The 18,757-nt window shown below is 45.6% G+C and overlaps 1 protein-coding gene across 5 annotated transcripts in view; it reads left to right on the top strand.

Moving 5' to 3' along the window:
- The window catches only part of LOC135918847 (glutathione hydrolase 1 proenzyme-like), a 607,262-nt gene that overhangs the window by 571,330 nt on the left and 17,175 nt on the right, over positions 1 to 18,757 (top strand). For all 5 annotated transcript variants that reach the window (XM_065452525.2, XM_065452527.2, XM_070525368.1 and 2 more), the window contains one exon: positions 8,071 to 8,184. In XM_065452525.2, the coding sequence (XP_065308597.2) occupies positions 8,071 to 8,184 (114 nt within the window). The remainder of the gene's footprint in view (positions 1 to 8,070; positions 8,185 to 18,757) is intronic.

Raw genomic sequence — 18,757 nt, forward strand, 5'->3', positions numbered from 1 at the left:
AATGCCAGGAACCAATCCAGACCGAACAGGCTCGGGCGCTCGCCTTTGAAGAGCACCAGTTTCAGTAGCCCTTTGAATTTTTTGAATGTCACTGCGAAAATGCTAATTCCGTGCACGGCAGCGCGGTTGTGTTGGTAATCTCTCATTACAATATCGAACGGTTTCAGCTGTAGAAGTCGTCCGTTCGGAAAAATCTTCCTAGCTGTGCCATCGGAAATGAGCGAGAACGTCGATCCCGCGTCCAGTTCCATTTGGCACGCTGCGCCTTCGATGCTGACGTTGACATGCACCTTCTTTGAGGGTTCCGCCAGTACATGAATGGAGGCTGGCACACCATCGTCGCAGTACGAGCTATTTTCGTTAGAGATGCCATTGAACTGATTCTTGCTTCCGTTTTCCCAGTATGCTCGTGGGTCGGACCACCCTCGGGAACGACGTACCTTGGCAATGTGCCCAGTCTTCCCGCGATTTCGGCATTGTGCGTCCCTGAGATGACAGAGACGGCGCTGACGCGACCCGCCAAACCTAGCGCAGGATCCACCCTGCAGTCTCTCTTGGTCTTTCCGCGTACCAGAATTACCTCGGAAACGTAGAACATCCTCCTCCATGACGTCCTGCTCTTCGGCATTGCCGCCGTCGTTGCTTGGTGCAGTGGCTCTATTCGCGTTGCGGCTGTGCCAGAGCGGGGCAGAATATCAGCCTCCCAGTCCACAACTTCAGCTGCAATGGCCTCATCCATGGCGCTGACGAGGGGCACCTCATCTTTCGCTAACAGTCGCCTCTTCACCTTTTCGTTGTAAAGGCTAAACACGACACGATCCCGAAACTCTGTGTCGAGGGCCGTGAAATTGCAGTGCAGCATTGAGTTCCCGAGGGCAGCAAGGCAACCGGCAGCTGACTCCCCCAGCGCCTGGCTTCGGCGGTGTAAATCGTGACGCCAGTTCGGGTGGTTTCGGAGCAAGAGATTCTTGCAGGGCAGACAGTATCGTTGAGAGCGTAGTGTCCTTCACCTGTGCCAGTGCCTCAAGGTCTTTGGCTAACTGGAATTCCGCGGAACCACAGCGGCTCAGGAAGGTGAACCTCTGCTTGTCGGAGTTTTCGATGTGGTGGCTTGGTTCTTGGTTGTGGTGGCATATGCGGTGGCTATGTGGTGGTTGAGTTTGTACTAAGATTTTGTGCACGTTAAAGAACCCCAGCTAGTCCAAGCTACCAGAGTCCCTCACTCCGCATACCTCATAATCAGATCGTGGTTTTGGCGCATAAAAACCCACAATTTATTCTTTAACACATTTTCTTTATCGAATCGTTGAGTGTAAATTTCCCCAGTCGTCCGGCCGAGATAAATGGAATGGCTCGATATAGCCTTCCATGGCGGCACCCATCAAATTTTCCGTTGGCGTGTCTTGTGCTATTCTTTCAGTTGGGCTCGATGGTGAATCTACGACGATGAACCGGATGAACTCCCAGTGATAGCATTCTGTTAACTAGGCACCGATCCCATCCTCATCGCCAGTATTGTATCGCGGAAGCAACGAAGCACTGACGCGCAGTTTGACTCAACCGAAGAAGGCGCAGCCGCTTACTGCGTGTCGTGTACTGCGCGGACGGTGACGCGCGCAGGCGCGCAACGTGACGAGCAAGAAGACCAACGGGCTCAGGAACAGAGTATGCTTTATTCGGAACAGCGCGCGCTTCTTATACGCGGTGGCGGTTGCTTATCCTCTTCTGATAACAAAAACTGATCGACACCTGTCGGCGCTATCACATTCCTTCCCCCACAAGTTAAGTTCCTTTGCGAAAGTCCTCCGACTCGTAACGAACAGGTTGGTGCCGCTGTCGTGAACTTCTACGCGGTACGGCAGGGGGCTCTGGTGACGTGGGCTGGACGGGTGCTTGGCGTAGGGGCCGTGCTAGTGTGGGGTTCGTGGGCAGAACGGTTGCCTCATCCTCAGGATTTGTTTGAAAATACTCTCGTTGACCCATTGGCTCACGGTCTCCCTCCATGGGCTGGTCTCGCTCGGGCACACCCGTCGTGCTCCCGGGCATACCTGCCGGGACTGTCTGGAGGCCCGCGTACGCCTTGACTGGCATGGGGTAGACGTATCTGCGTGCTGGGAATAAGTGGCCAAATGCAGATGATCAACGTGAACGAAATGCACTTTGCTCATCGTGTCCACCAAGTACGTCACAGGGCTAATGACCTTCACTATTCGGCCTTCAGTCGACGCTGTTTTCTCCCCTCTCACAGTTTTAACGTAGACGTGGTCCGCTTCCATGAAGAAGCGCCATGGAGGGCGACCTCGATCGCGTTGAGCCTTGGATAATTGTGGCCCCTTTAGCATGTCTTCTTGAAATGATGGCTTTAGCAGCGACAGCTTTGTATGCGGCACCCTTTTTACAAACAGTTTGGCTGGTGAGCGGCCCGTTACTGCGCATGGAGTTGTCCAATACGCAAGCAAAAAATGGTCTAGGTGTTCTCGTCGCGTCCTGTGGCTGCCGGAAGCGCTATCATGGAGTAGTTGCTGACGCAAGGTTTTCTTTACTGTTTGCACACACCTCTCAGCTGCTCCATTAGACTGCGGGTGATAAGGTGGGCTGTACGTGTGACGCACTGCTCATGACTCGAGAAAATCATTGAACTCTCGCGCCGTGAACTGGGGGCCATTATCTGACACTAGTTGTTCCAGCAACCCGTATGCAGCAAAGAGGGTACGAAGCCATTCAATGGTGTTCAAGGCCGTTGTCGATTTCATGTGCAACACATCAATCCACTTGGAATAAGAGTCGACACACCCCAAGAATGAAGCGCCTTCGCCCTCGAAAAAATCAACGTGTACTCTTTGCCATCAGCGCGCGGGAAATGGCCAGGGTTCCGAAGGGTCGCGGGGAGCGCTACTCTGCGTTGCTTGGCAGATTTTGCAACTTTTCACAATGGTTTCGATGGCTGCATCAAGCCCAGGCCACCACACTAGGCCGCGAGCTAACATCTTCATTCAGACTGTTGCAGGGTGCTCAGCATGCAGTAATGTCAACACATATTCTTGCAGTTTGGGCGGATTAACAACGACCCTGCTACCGCATGTCACGCATCCTTGCTCTCGCGATAGTTCCATTCGTCTGGTGTGGTATAGCCGTAGCTCGGCTTCTACTTGCAGTGGCCATCCACTAAGCGTAAGTTCAGCAACCTTGCACAGCACTTTGTCCTGTCTGGTAGTCTTGGTGACATCTCTGGCCAACTGCGGCGTCGTTTCAAAAACTGCCGAACAGTCGGCCTCTTCATCCTTTGCTTGACTTGGAAGTGGCAATCTCGATAACGCATCGGGCACTTCCATTTGGGACCCTTTCCGATACCTAAGTTCGTAACGATATCCCGCCAAGATAAACGCCCATCGATGCATGCGCGCAGCGGCCAAAGTTGGCATCGGCTTGCAGTCACCTAGAATACCGAGTAACGGCTGGTGGTCCGTGAAAAGCGTAAAACGATGGCCGTACAGATATCGATGAAGCTTCTTCAACACATATATTATGGCCAACACTTCTCTTTCGAAATGCGAGTACGCGCGGTCCACTACCGATAATGTTCGAGCGGCAAACGCAATGGGCCTTTCGTCCCCGTTCGGTTGCACATGCGAAATCACTGCGCCCAGTCCGTCCTGGGATGCATCGCAACTTAATACAAGCGGTCGCTTTGGGTTGCAGTAGCAGAGTACTGGGCTCGACGTGAGCAGCTTTGTTTTCTGGAAAGCAACAGCGCATTCTTTGGACCAGTGCCACCGCAGGCCTTTCTTTAAAAGAGCGTACAGCGGTGCTGCCATGGTCGCCAAGTTCGACAGGAACTTGAAATAAAAGGTCGCCATGCCGAAGAATTATTTCAATTCCGTTGCATTTGAGGTCTCTGGCGCAGCCGTAATTGCTTTAACTTTTGATCCCAAAGGCTGGATTCCGGCTGGAGATATCCGGTGGCCCAGGTACCGAACTTCCCTTTGAAAAAACTTGCATTTTTCCTCTTGAAGAGTTACATTGTAAGCCTGAAACCACTGGAGTACATTTTCTAGCCGCTCTCGACAATCCGACGTGGTGGTACCTCCTATGATTACATCATCAATGTCGCATCCTACGTGAGGAATACCACTGAGAGTTCTGTCCATAAGCGACTGGAATACTACCGGAGCGCTTGCAATGCCAAAAGGCAGGCGCTGGTATTGGAAGAGCCTTTATGCGTGTTTATTGTCAAGAGTGACTTGGCGTCTTCGCATAGCTCCACTTGCTGGTATGCAGAAGCTATATCCAAAACGCAAAAAAAAAAACACTCAATCCCTCTATAGCTGCGAACAAGTCTTCTGGTAGCGGAAGCGGGTAATGCTCTGTTTTCAGCACGGGGTTCACAGTGAACTTTTAGTCACCACACAATAGGATGTCTGCGCCTCCGCATTTTGACACAGCGACCAAGGGTGTTGCCCAATCGCTCCGTGTTACTCGCTTCACGACGCCCGCTTCCTTCCAAGTATACAGCTTAATTCACACTGGTTCAACAAGAGCGAAAGGTACCTTACGTGCTCTGCAGAACATGGGTCTGCTGCCCGGTTTTATTAGTATTTGCGCTTTGAACCCGGAAATTGATCCTAACTGCTTCGAAAAAACAAGGGCAAATTTCTGTTTCAGCTCAGTTACAATGTATACTGTCCCTATGGCAGCCACTTCGTTTCAATTTACCCTTAGCCGACTCAGCCACTTCCTTCCCAGTAGGCACGACCACTGCTTTCCTGCGTCATTGACTATTTTCAGGGGCAGGACGCAAGTCTGCTCGTTGTATTTTACTTGCATGTCGACCAAACCAAGAACTGGGACAAGCTCGCCCGTGAACGTTCTTAACGGATCAGCCACCGACTCCAGGAGCATGTGCACCCAGTTCTGCTGATAGATTGCCTTTGGCATCACCATCACTGAGGCGCCTGTGTCTATTTGCATGGTCACGTTTTGGCCCTCTACATCCACGGTAACATAATACGCGGACTTGTTGCTGGTGATACTACAAATCTGCAAATCATTATCCGATTCTTCCATGGAGTCGGCCACCCTATTTAGTTCTTTGCGTGGTTCGGTTCCCCGCCTGCACATCGTCCTGAGATGACCTTGCGTGCCACAGTTGTGTCACTTGTACTGCGGTATCGACATGTTCTTTCCGAGTGGTTTTTTCCACATCGGAAACATTCTATCGGTTCTGTCCTGACCCCTCGCCTGCGGTTCTCTCTCACGGGGCGTTGTTAGCCTGAGAGCTTGCCTATTTGCCTGCTTTCAGCTGTCAGGTCCGTCTGACGAGCTGCTTCGTCAGACTTAATTTGTTGCGACTGCTGCGATACCATTTCGTGGTTCAGAGCAATTTTGCAAGTCCCTTCAAAGGGCAGAACCCCGGCGTCAGCCGCAAACAGCTGCCGCTGGGTGTCCGCGCATCGCAGTCCCGCTACGAGCCTGTCCCTCAAGGCTTGGTCAAGAAAGTCACCGAATGCGCAACTTCTGGCTAAATTCTTCAGCTGGAGTATGAAGTCAGCCACGCTTTCTTGTTCAAACTGTACGCGGTGGTTGAATCCACACCTTTCCGCCACGATGGCTTTCCGGGGGCTGTAATGGTTCTTCAAGACCGCTTTAGCCTCATCGTACGTTTTACTGGACGGCGCATGGAGTACGAGCAGGTTTTTCAGTATTTCGTATGATTTCTCTCCTACGACCGTCAAGAGTACGGCAATTTCTTGCTGTCGGCTACTTCATTTGCCTCCACATACAACTCGAACCAGTCCACGTACGAGTCCAAACTTTCGGCCTTGTCGTCGAAGCAATCGATTCTTCCCGCCTTTGACATGTCGCCGTTTCCTCGAGGTTCCGCCGCCCTCGCCTAGTTGCCTACCCCACTTGTCAGCACCCGCCGCGGTCCCGGAAAGCCACTTGCGTCGATCTCATCCTCATCGCCATGTGTCGTGTACTGCGTGGACGATGACGCGCGTAGGCGCTCAGCGTGATGACCAAGAAGACCAATGGGCTCTGGAACAGAGAATGCTTTACTCGGAACAGCACGTGCTTCTTATACGCGCTGGTGGTTGCTTATCCTCTTTTGATAACAAAAACTGAACGACACCTGTCGGTGCTATCACACTGCGGCCTCTCTTTATTCAATTCTGTGATGTCATCATCAAAACCAAGCAATGTTGCAAACATCATAAAACTAGTCCCGGCATGGAAGCGGCTGTACCATGCAAACATAACAAATGCGAAATTTCACTGTCAACAATTTTTCTTGAAAGCCAGGCTTCTGTTAATGCTACCGCATTAGAAGCACGTTTATGAACGATAGAAGACAAATCATCTCGCTTGTTAACAACACTCCTTAAAAGACGCGGCCACGCTCTCACTTTCCTACCAAAGCAATATTGCAGGTAGCAAGGCACACAGAAGGAAAACCAGTAATAGCTATTAGTCTTGCCACTTCGAAGCTACTATTTAAAGGCTGCAAAAACTTAACGTCCCACATGGTTGGACGTGTTATTAAAGCACGTGGCACGAAAGGAAGCTCTGACTATCCTGCAAAACGAAATCTGCATGAAACACGCCCGCGCACATGAAAAAAGAATGACAAGAAAAACTACCCAAGTATTATTTAGAGGCCAACAAACGGCAAATCAAAAACAGAAGCAAGCTCAAAGCATACATAAAAAAAACATGATTTCGTCGCCGCCAAGGAGCCCTGATAAACACGTCCATTCGCCACAATATGTTACGCAACTCCGCTTTTTGAAGGTGTTTAGCGACATCTATCGGTTACAGCGACTACAATGGTTATTGATTTTAAGCCTCTCGAGGAGTGTGGCATGCCTATTGAATACGTATGTTGTGTCAAACAGTATATGGCTGGATCGATAATTTCGGGCGGCTGTCAGAACAGGCCCTAACCACCCACGTGGTTACGGCCTGGACATAGAGCGATTTGGCGCCTAGCTCTCTTTGTGCCAAAAAAAAGGACAAAATATGTAATAATGTTCGAACGAAACAGCCTGAAAGATGGGCCGCGTCGAGTAGCAACCAGACCCTTAGAACGCGAGTCTAGTCGCCGTGACGCGTGCTTTGCGCTGTTTTGCTCGAATATGTTGCCTTCCAACTAGCTCGATTTCAGACTTTAATGCTGTATAATGCGTTTATACTATTACACGAGGTGTTTTTTTATCATGCATAATGCCCAAAAACTGTCTGTGGAACATAGCGCAATTGTGGTCTCTGAGCTATATTACTCCCGCGAGAAATCAAAATGCGTAATCTTGAGACTTCCCAACGTGCGTGACGAAATACATGGGCATCCCATTTAGCTTTGTTCTTCAAAGCAGAAAACTGTGGCTTGTTAAGAAAGTAAGTAGGAGAATGGCGCATTTTTCGCGCAAGTATCACTGCACACATATCGAAGCTGGTGTCTCCCGGCTACAATTCGTAAATTGCAATATGTGCCATAAATCGCCTTATTGAAATTTATTTAGTAACTTTTGTAATTAGTCGGTGACGCATTACGTTTTCTCATGCAAGTAATGTGCGCTTACTTGAGTAATACAGCTCAATGACTAGGAAGTACTATTCATGCTTAGAAACGCAACAGCGCTCAACGGACAACGACTTTGCCCGAAGTGTCGTCTTTTAAAGGCAAAAAATACCGCCACTTTACACGGGGCGTAAGACGAAAGAGTGGACAGGACGAGTGGTATACGGTCTACTCCTTCGTCTTTTAACGCGGTTCTTTTAACGTGAAGTGGCGGTTCTATTCCTCTTTATGCATGTCGGACCAACTGGCCCAAAGTTCTCCCTCTTGTCATCTTTGCTTGTCCGTTAATAGCTGTTACTTTTCAAAGACTAGAATTATGCTACTTGCCATAAACGATATTTAAAAATTCTTTATTGTCTAAAAACGACACCCAGTGATGCGCCTGACGGGCGGCCGCCGCTGCCCTCCCGAAAACAAATCGCGGCTGCGCCGTGCACACTCAAACGCCACGTGCAGCCAGCGAGTGACGGCGCTTGGCGCTCCTCCTGGCGCAGGTGGTGATGCGGTCGCTGTGGATGAACCACACTGTCAAGGAGGCCATCGACGCCCCTCGAATTCACCACCAACTACCCGCTCCAGAAGTTCTTGCAGAGGAGCAGATCGACCAGGTGAGAGCTGCGCTCTCGCGAATTCGCGCCGGGTGAAAATAGCAAAGCGGCCAACTTATTCAGCGCTAGCTGGTTCTCATTCATAGTGAGCGAATAATAGCGCAAATTGACGAGACGAGATAGTGACACACACAGCGCATATGTTTTTCACCTCCACGTCTATTCGCATTGTTATTCGTTAACTGCAAAATTATTCAGCGATTTCGACAATGCCAGCGCTAGACACCCGGGGCAAAACGATAGGCGACAATTGAGGCACTCACTAGCAACTGATTTACTGCAAAGGAGAACAAAATATATGCACAGTATACACACAAGCGAAATTCCAGTCACCGCAAGTGAACTTGTGCAGAGTGTAAGCCTTTGCGAATGCATGAAGTCGCCCACCAATCCACTCTGCTTTAGTTACTCAATGTGCACGGCCAGCGGATGCGAAACACAGAAATAAAGACCTCGAGCAATATAATAAGTAACTAAAGATATATTGAACTTTAAAAAAAATTTAAGCAAATTTTGTGAACCCAATAGCAGGTTGTCGGTTCGCTCTTTTCTAGGTTACGCTACTGTTTGCCATTGGTAGTGCGTGCGGCTGTGTGTGTTTTCTTTGAACGAAAGATGTGCTGATGCACTGGCGCAGTCACTGTCTGCATCATATTAAATTGCGGTTATTTCCACAAACAAGCAATTTATGGAGGCTTTAATGGAAAATTTGCATACAGCTACTTGACGGGCCTTGTATTGAGACGGCTTCCACAACTTCACGGCACACCCATTCCCGTAGAGTAAACATCCCAGAGCAATTCACTGTCCACTTTGTCGTAAGCTCCCTTATCTAGAAAGACCATGTATGACGGTCTATACTGGTCCATTGAAATCTCGACATATTGAGTTGGGACAAAAGTCCTCTAAGTGCCCGCCTGCCTTGAATACATTCTTTCGTTCTCCCAAAATATTTATGCGCCCACCATAACAGCACAATTTTTATATCTTCTATTGTCATTTATAAAGGCTGATAATTGTCAAAGTTTTACTGCATATTTAAACATCGCCTGAGACAGATAGCATAGTTCTTGTCATTGAGCTGTATTATTCAAAGAGCCGCACATTACTACCAAGAGAAATCGAAACAGCTATTCAACGAATGAACGAAATCTCACTAGTATCCTCCATAATTATTTACTTTACAGCACATATTGTAAATTACGAATTATAACCGAAGAGATTGCTAGGTGTATCCACTTCAAATGAACTTCCTGGATTACACCAGTTTACAAATATTATTTCCCAAAGTGTAGGACGAAATACATGGGCATTCCAGTTACTTCTGTTTCCATGCATAAAACAGCGTTTTGTTAAAAAATCTAGTCAAACAACATGGCATTTTTGCGGCGTGTTTGATGGCGCATATCTCCAAAGTGGTCTCATTGTGGAAATGCGTTCTAAGTGGATACGCCTGGGAAACTCACTTGAAAATCTCCATATGTGCCATAAAGTTATTTATTTATTTATTTATTTATTTATTTATTTATTTATTTATTTATTTATTTATTTATTTATTTATTTATTTATTTATTTATTTATTTATTTAACATACCTTACAGGCCCCTTGACAGGGCATTGAGTAAGGTGGGTAAGAAAAGGTACAAAGTAACTTGTCTCAAAGTAACAAAGTAACGTACGGCTCAAATTTTCAATTTAACGCAAAAGAGAGGAAGCGATGATAATGTGGCATGACGGCAAGTATATAAGGGTGGGCGGGAAAAAGGACAACACGAAAAAAAAGAAAAAATGTTGGCTGGCATTATACATATGGCAAAACTGCACACAAGAACTATAAAGATGATCACAATGACAACAGCAAAAAGAAAAGAAACTGCAACCAAAGATAGACTGCCAAATATGCGGGTTCTAGGCGCAGGAACAGTTGGCAGGGTTTCAAAGACGCACAATGGTAGGGCATGATAAAAACGTAGGAACTAATCACGTGCACAGCAAACACATTTATTAATATAAAAAATGCAGCCGGATACAAAGTAGGATACTGAAAAAAAAACAGAAAAACACGTGTAGTGGTACAAAAAATGACGCATGTCTTTGGTCTTAAAGCTGTCAAAATAACAAATAAATAAATACATGGGTGGTATAAGAACATGGCACCGGAAGTAAAACAAAATTGGAAAAACTAGTGGCAAGTTGTTATTGCGAAAAGAAAGAGTGCAGAAGTTGACAGAAACTATCGTGGTCTGGTTTGGATGCGATGTTGTCTGGAAGACCATTCCACAAACGTATGGCGCGAAGAAGAGCAGATGAGTTGAAGGCGTGAGTTGACCCATATAATCGCGTGAAACTTAAGTGATTATGCAACCGACATGATGTGATGGAAGGAGCATCAATGTGAAGTGGGAATGGTCTGTTGCTGTATGCGTATTTGTGAAAAAGGCATAAAAGGGCAATGTCGCGACGAGCACTAAGGGGTTCAAGAGAAAGATTGAGCTTAATTTGCGTTATGCTGTTATGTTTGTCATAATTGGGTGAAATAAAACGGGTGGCCCTATTCTGAACCGCTTCAAGCATGTTAGTTAAATAATTGTGGTAGGGGGATCAGATAGATGCGGTGAATTCAAGCTGTGGGCGAACGAAGGTCTGATAAGCTAGTTGACGAACGTGAGTGGGACAGTTATGCAAATTTCGTCGTAAATATCCTAAACATTTTGAAGCTTTTGCGCATATGGTGGTAATATGGTAGGACCAGAAAAGGTTGGGTGTGATATGAATACCAAGGTACTTATGAGATGGTGCCTGCGACAGTTGGTAATTGTTAATGGTGTAGCAGTAGTTGGAAATCTTTTGCTAGCGTGTGAAGGAGATTATTTTGCATTTTTCTGCATTCAGCCACATAAGCCATTTGGAAACCAGTTGTTAATGCAGTAAAGGTCATTTTGCAGCGTTAAGTGATCGTCGGCACAGGTTATTGGACGATATATGGTGCAATCGTCAGCAAAGATTCGCATGCAGGAAGAAATGCTTTCTGGGAAGACGTTTATGTAGCTTAAAAACAATAAGGGGCCGAGGATGCACCTCTATGGTACGCCCGAAGGTACGTGAGAAAGGGAGGATTGGAAATTGTTAATAACAGCGAAGTGCTGGCGAAGTGAAAGGAAGTTACGAAGCCAAGATAAGGTTTGCGAGTCTAATTGAAGCGCAGATAATTTAGAAATCAGACGGCAATGGGCGACAGGATCAAAGGCTTTCGAGAAATCAAGAAAAATACAGTCCGTCTGGAGGTTGTTGTTCATGTTGCAATGTAGTTCTGTACTTAATTCTAGTAGCTGGGTTTCGCAAGAGAAACCTTTCCTGAATCCATGTTGATTGTTAAAAAGAAATTGTTAGAATATAAGTGTCGGTAAACATGAGAAGCGATTATGTGTTCAAGAAGTTTGCAGCAGATGCAAGTTAAAGAAACTGGACGGTAGCTTTCAGGAGTATGTTTATCACCGGCTTAAAACACAGGCACTATTTTACCAATTTTCCAATCGGAGGGAAGATGACTTGCCGCTAAAGATTGCCTGAAAAGGTGGTGTAATATGTTAGCAAAAACGGAGACAGTGTTCTTAAAGATTTTAGAGTTGATATTGACACAATGCTGTGGGGCTCCCGCACCGCGGGACGGCGCGCGCGCTTGCCAACCTTAAGGATCCTTCAGGCAGACTAGCCCGTTGGAGCCTGCGCTCACAAGAGTACGACATAACAGTTGTCTACCGATCTGGGAGGAAGCACAGCGACGCTGACTGTTTGTCACGTGTAGCACTCCCTACGACGTCATTGGACCCTGACCAAGACTTGCCATTTGTCGGCGTTATTGACGCCATAAAGATGGCTGAGTACCAGTGCGCTGACCCTGAGCTGCTGCTGTTGATCGAGCACCTTCAAGGAGTTGCAGGTGGTTTACCCCACTCGCTAGTCCGCAGCTTATCATCGTACCGCTTGAACAACAGTATCCTTAACAGGAAAAACTGCGGGAGCAGTCCCAATACGTACCTCCTTGTCATGCCGTTGGCGCTGCGCCAAGACATTTTGCAAGCCTGCCATGATGAGCCATGCGCGGTACACCTGGGATTCGCTAAAACATTAGCAAGAATACGACAGAAGTATTACTGGCCCCGGCTTTACTCTTCTGTGAAACGGTACGTGAAGACCTGCCGCGATTGCGAGCGCCGCAAGAAACCACCAGTTATACCGGCTGCCTTTCTCTATCCTGTGGACCCTCCTCAAGCACCGTTCCAACAAATAGGAATGGATCTACTTGGGCCATTCCCCGTGACCTCTTCGCACAACAAATGGATAGTCGTCGCTACCGACTACTTAACTCAGTACGCCGAAACCGAAGCTATTCCGCAAGCAAACTCGTATGAAATGGCCAAGTTCTTTGTACGCCACATCGTCCTACGACATGGTGCACCGTCTGTTCTCATCACCGACCGCGGTGCAGCATTTACAGCCGAACTTATGGAGGACGTTCTCCAGCTGACGCATTGCTCCCACCGCAAGAGCACTGCGTATCACCCTCAGACCAATGGATTAACGGAACGTCTGAACAGAACGCTGGCTGATATGCTCTCCATGTATATCGACGTAAAGCACAAGACGTGGGACGAGATTTTACCCTATGTGACCTTCGCGTATAACACTGCTGTACAGGATACTACCCAGTATACGCCGTTCGAGCTTGTATACAGCCGTCACGTCACGTCCACACTTAACGCCATGCTACCTCTGGCTGATAATAGCCCGACAAGCGAACACGTAGAGGAGTTCGTACAAAGAGCTGAAGAAGCCCGCCAGCTTGCTCGGCATCGTATCCGGAGCCAACAGCATGCCGACACCCGTCGGTACAATCAGGGTCGAAGCGACGTCCATTGCAGTACCGGCGCCTTCGTGTTGGCCTGGACGCCCATCCGTCACCGTGGACTCTCGGAAAAGTTGCTCCATCGGTATTTTGGTCCCTACAAAGTTACACGCCGCCTCAGTGACGTTACCTACGAAGTCGTCCACTGCAGTTCTGACCCCGGTTCGCCCCGTCGTCGTCTTCGCGCTGAAGTTGTTCATGTAGTGCGCATGAAACCCTACATTCGCGTACGTGAAGTCCGAGCTGCACCTGAGGAGCATTTGTTGTCGTCGCTGAAAGAACTTTTTCACGCGACCGAGACGGTCGCTTTTCGCATGGGGGGCAATTGACACAATGCTGTGGGGCTCCCGCACCGCGGGACGGCGCCCGCAACGGCCGGCGCCATGGAAAACGACGAAGCGCGTACACTTCACGCTCTTCTTTTGGCCCGCCATTAAAGAGAAGCGCCTATGTTGTAAGACTCGTCTTCAGTCTACGTTAAAATATTGGCAATGCCCGCTGAAGTAGATAATTTAAGGTTTTTAATTAGACGTATTATGCCATCGGCAGTTACTTCAATCGGTTCCATATATGGGAAGTCAAAATCGAGTACGTATGGAACGTCAAAATGGTCTTCCCAGGTGAAAACAGATAAAAAGAACGTGTTAAATGCCGAGGTGCAATGACTGTCTGAAAGTGGAACATGATTATCGTCTAGCAGAGATATCTGTTGCGGATCGTGTTCGGGGGATACAAGTTTCCAAAACTTCTTACAGTTAGATTTCAGAAGGGAAGGTAAATCACTGGAAAAATATTTTTGTTTAGCAGATTTTACTGTGGCACAGTAAGTTATCATAAAATCTTTGTATGCCTTCCACGCGGAAGGCGTGCTATGTCGTTTTGCTGTGCGGTATTGAGAATGTAATTAGTCATTTTCTTAATAGTTAAATGTATGTTTCGATTTCTCGTGCTTTTAATGTCCGCCCCTCTGAATACTTCAGCTCAAGGACTTCAATTAAGTACTTTGCAAAAGGGAATCTTTGATAATTACGTAAAACTTAAAAATGATGGCGCAGTATACTGCCGATATTACTGTAACTGGTCTGCACAAACTCATCTTGTATCCTTTGACTTTGTGGATTAGATTCACCATGCTTCCACGTCACTCATTTCCAATTTCTTTAAATCAGCTATCATCGGCTGCCGCTATTGGGGGACCGCCACCGGACGGCGTCATATGGAGGCGGCCGCCCCAGAGCCTCCGAGATAAGGTGGCGCTGATCTCGGAGGCCATGCCCAGCAATAGCCCATTGCGAACGGCACCGAACTTTGTAAATACGAGCCGAGGGTGTTTGTAAGCAGTGCACGCGCCATTTATTACCACAGCAATGCAGCAAAATTTCTAAAGATGCATTTAATACGAAAAAAATATTTAAGGTGTCACATCTCGGATTAAATACAAGCTGCTCATTAACGTCTTTTTTTTATTTTGCGGAAATATAGTTATACGAAGTGAAACGGATTCGTACAAAATTGTGAACGCACATTCTATTGCAACATTTTGCATTCTTACAGGCAACCACCGTAGTAGAAAGACAACGTTCCCAGTATCCTTCCTATTATTTCTATAATATACGGGTGTCCTTTTCTTTTAGACAATACGGTTTTTGTATAAAAACCTATGACCATGAGACACCTGTCGTCTTCGCATACGAGCTCTGCGGCAACGTGGAAATAGTTTGCGCTGCTAAAGTTGCTCTGAGAATGCTATGTAATTAAAAAAAATGTATTATTTTGCTTTTTTAATAATAACTCGAGGGCACTTTTTGATCTCGAAAACTTGTAGGGTGTCATAATTTATGGCATACCCATTTTAAGAAATAAAGGAAGGCGCAGTTTCACCACAAAGGTGAAGCAACGATTGCGATAACAGATTATCGGACGAGGATACGAAGTACGGATAGTAGCTTTTTCGGCCGTGTAAGCTTTAAGGAGGTAATAATAATAATAATAATATATTAATAATCTTCATTTCACTCATGAAGTGAGGGAGTGGGGTACAAAAAGCTGACAAGTCAGCTTGACTAGTTCCCAGCTCCCCGGAGTACAAAATAGAAGAAACAGAAACACTTTTTCGCATGGCATTATGCAAAACACAAACAAATAATAATAGTAATGCAGCAATAGCTTGTCGATAATATTGAGAACAAGTAACTATAGCAATAAAAAGTTTGTTAACTGCGTGACAGACCATTGTTAAAGGAGACGTACAAACATGAAAAAACTGCAAGTAAAAAGCGCTACATAATGAATAAAAAAAACGAAAAATAAAACGGCACACATTGGTGTAGTATGAAACAGTACATTGGTAGTACATTGCAATGCGTATAGCGTACATGTGCAGAGATGAAAAACCACATGAAATTCTGTCATGGGAACGGAGCTTTGTCACAGAAGAACATTTTCAGTTTCTGGTTCGATGCTGTTTCGGGAGTTGAACCATTGTTATGGCAGAAATTTAGCAAATGCGGTAGCGTTCTGTTTACCATTTGTTGTCCGTATCCGGTTCTGCACGTTTTTCATTAGCCATGGCTGTGTGTTTCGATTCTCATAAGGTGTGGTCCTTTTAGAAAGCGATGCCAACCGTAGTAGGGAATAGCTGTTATTTTTTACTTCAAGCTTATAACGTGAACACAGGCAATGCGGATATAGCCCGTCTATTTTCATTACACAGTACTTCAAGAACAGAGGGTGGGAAGGGTGACTCATGGGGACGTTTTCAATATTTCCTAACATTTTTTTCTGTAATATCGTGATTCTTTGCAAATTACGTTTTGTTGTGTTCCCCCAAACTAATTGACAATATTTCATATGTGAGTAGAATAGCGCATTGTACAATAGAAGCTTAACCTTTGACGGTAGAATGTATCTGTTGGCGAATGTCAATCGAACGATGCGAAACAGTTTTGACACAGCGTGGTCGATATGAATGTCCCAGGTCATACTTTCGCTGAAATACACTACAAGTATTTTAAATGCGCTTACTAGTTCTACCTTTGAGTTTTGCAGCTCAATGTCTGAGGTAATGTTAATTTTCTTGTTTTTCGCACGGTATATGACAGCCTTCGTTTTACAAACGTTTATTTTCAATTTGTTAAGTTGCGCCCACGTATCTAATTTCACAAGTGTTCTGTTCGCTCTCAGAATCAGCTCATCCGTACTTTCTGCAGAAAATAACAGTGTCACATCATCAGCATAAATGACAAATTTCACCATAGGATCGACGTTAACAATGTCATTCAAATATAAGTTAAACAAAAATGGGCCCAGAATACTCCCTTGAGGTACGCCGGCAGAAATTGGTAATATATTAGAAGAGCAGTCATTTAAATATACGTACTGCTCGCGCTCACCAAGGTAGGACGTCAGTAGAGATAGAACCGTTCCGCGGAATCCGCACATTTCAAGTTTCTTTAGCAGGATAGAGTGATTTAAATAATCGAAAGCTTTCGTGAAATCTATGTATATTCCAAGGGCTACTTCTTTATTTTCAAGCGACTGCGGGATAAATTATTTTTATTTTAACAGTGCAATTTCTGTTGATCGATATTTCCGGAAGCCTTACTGCGCGCCGTAAATGATATTGCATTGTTCGCTAAAATTTGTCATTCTAGTAAGAACTGTTTTTTCAAATCCTTTTGAGAAAACGGGTAGTATGGATACTGGTCTAAAATTTGTAAAATCATTCTTACTACCGTTTTTGTGCAATACGCTCACTTTGGCGAGTTGCATTTGCCCCGGAAATGATCCTTGAGATAAGCAAAGGTTATATATGTGAGCTAAACGCTCTGCTATGTCTCCTATCACAAACTTCACCGGTTTTATCACAATTCCGTCTGCGTCACAACATTTCCTATTATTTAGCCCCATGAAAACCGACATGACCTCTGATACTGATGTTGGGGTTAAGAACATTGACTTCTCGCTTCTTATATGAAGAGTATTAGAATCAACGAAATTACTAGTTATCTCTGTGAAGTAGCTGTTGAATGTGTTTGCTAAATCAGTGCCTGTGAGGTCTTTATCTTGAGTATGAATTTTTGTTACTGGGTTTGGGCCTGCACATCTGTTTAGAAGCCCATTCAATATCCTCCATAATTCATCCGACTTATTCATCGAGCAGCAAAACTGATTACAGAGATATTGATCACGTGCACTGCGTATTTCCGCCGTCAGTTTATTTCTGAACATTTTAAAAGCCTTAAGCCTATCCGGGTCTCGAGTTTTTTCAAACTTGTATAGCCTATCCTTTTTGTGAATATTCTTCAGCAATTCAGGCGTGATCCATGGCTTCCTTATGTTCCTTCGTTCCTGTGCATGTTTATAAGGGAAGCACTCGCTGTATCTACACAAAAAAGCCGTTAGAAACAAAACATAAGCGTTTTCGGCACTTGTTTCCTCAAGAACATTTCACCAGTCATGATTACGAACGTTCTATTTGAAATTGTTCAGGTTTTTTGTCGACATATCTTGAAATAACTTTGGTATTTTTTAATTAGGAAATTTGCTATTCGGAACGCACATAAACACGCCGCGGTGGTCACTGATATCAGCATTTATTACGCCTGCTTTCAGAATAGGCATGTGCATATTGGTTGTAAGCAGATCAAGTAGTGATTCAGTCTGCAATGTAGCACGTGTAGGATCGCATATCACGTTTAAGAGGGAAAAGAATTTAATAGATTTTGGAATTATTTTTTTGTGGGGTTATCTGCAAGGAGGTTAATAAAAAAATCACGTCCTAAAATGACATCATATTTGTTTTCACTTATGAAAGACAAAAAAAGGTCAAGAAAATCCAAGAAGGATTTCGAATTTCCACTTCGAGGGCGATATACGACCACCACAACCTTATTTTCGATAACAAGAAACAAAATTTCATAATCAGGGTTGATGACAGAAAATTCAGGTAGCACATCACACTGAAAGTGCTTTTTTACCATCAATAGTACGCCACTACCGCGACTATTCGTGCCATTTAAAACAAATGTATCATACAAAGGAAGCTTGAATATACTGCTATGTTCACCACACCAGGTTTCGGTCAACATGACCACATCAAATGCAAAACCCAGTTGCGTAAAAAGCAACTCGAGATCGGCTGTCTTAGATGCCGCATCCTTTACACTTAATAAGTACCCTTTTGTATTCTTATGTAAATGCATGCACTACAATGTCTACAGACCCATCCAACCCACCCGTGTAAAACCCCCTGACGGGATCGACAGTATCACAAAATAAAAAAATTAATGAAAAAACAAAGACGCACTAACTAACACGCATGGTGTCAAGTGCGTACAAACAAACATAAACACATCTCACTCGATCACCACGCGCAGTCGCTGTCAAAACACTGTAACTAGGAAACACGGCAGCGAACGAATTGACCGTCGTGCAGCCGTTCGCCTCGAAGCACACCGCGAAAACACAGCGTAGTGCTTGCTCTGTGCCAAATGGCCTTCAAGATATACAGTAGACTTTTTTTATTACGAACTGGAAGGGACCATGAAAATTTGTTCATCTTATCAGAACAATGCCTGGCAACATGACCAGCTGCATCCAAATATCTTACTTCAAATTTTTAAATGAAGTAGACTTACAACGGAGGGAAAAACGATATAGAGAGTA

This window comes from Dermacentor albipictus, chromosome 9 (genome assembly GCF_038994185.2).
Source record: "Dermacentor albipictus isolate Rhodes 1998 colony chromosome 9, USDA_Dalb.pri_finalv2, whole genome shotgun sequence".
Classification (NCBI taxonomy): Eukaryota; Metazoa; Arthropoda; class Arachnida; order Ixodida; family Ixodidae; genus Dermacentor; species Dermacentor albipictus.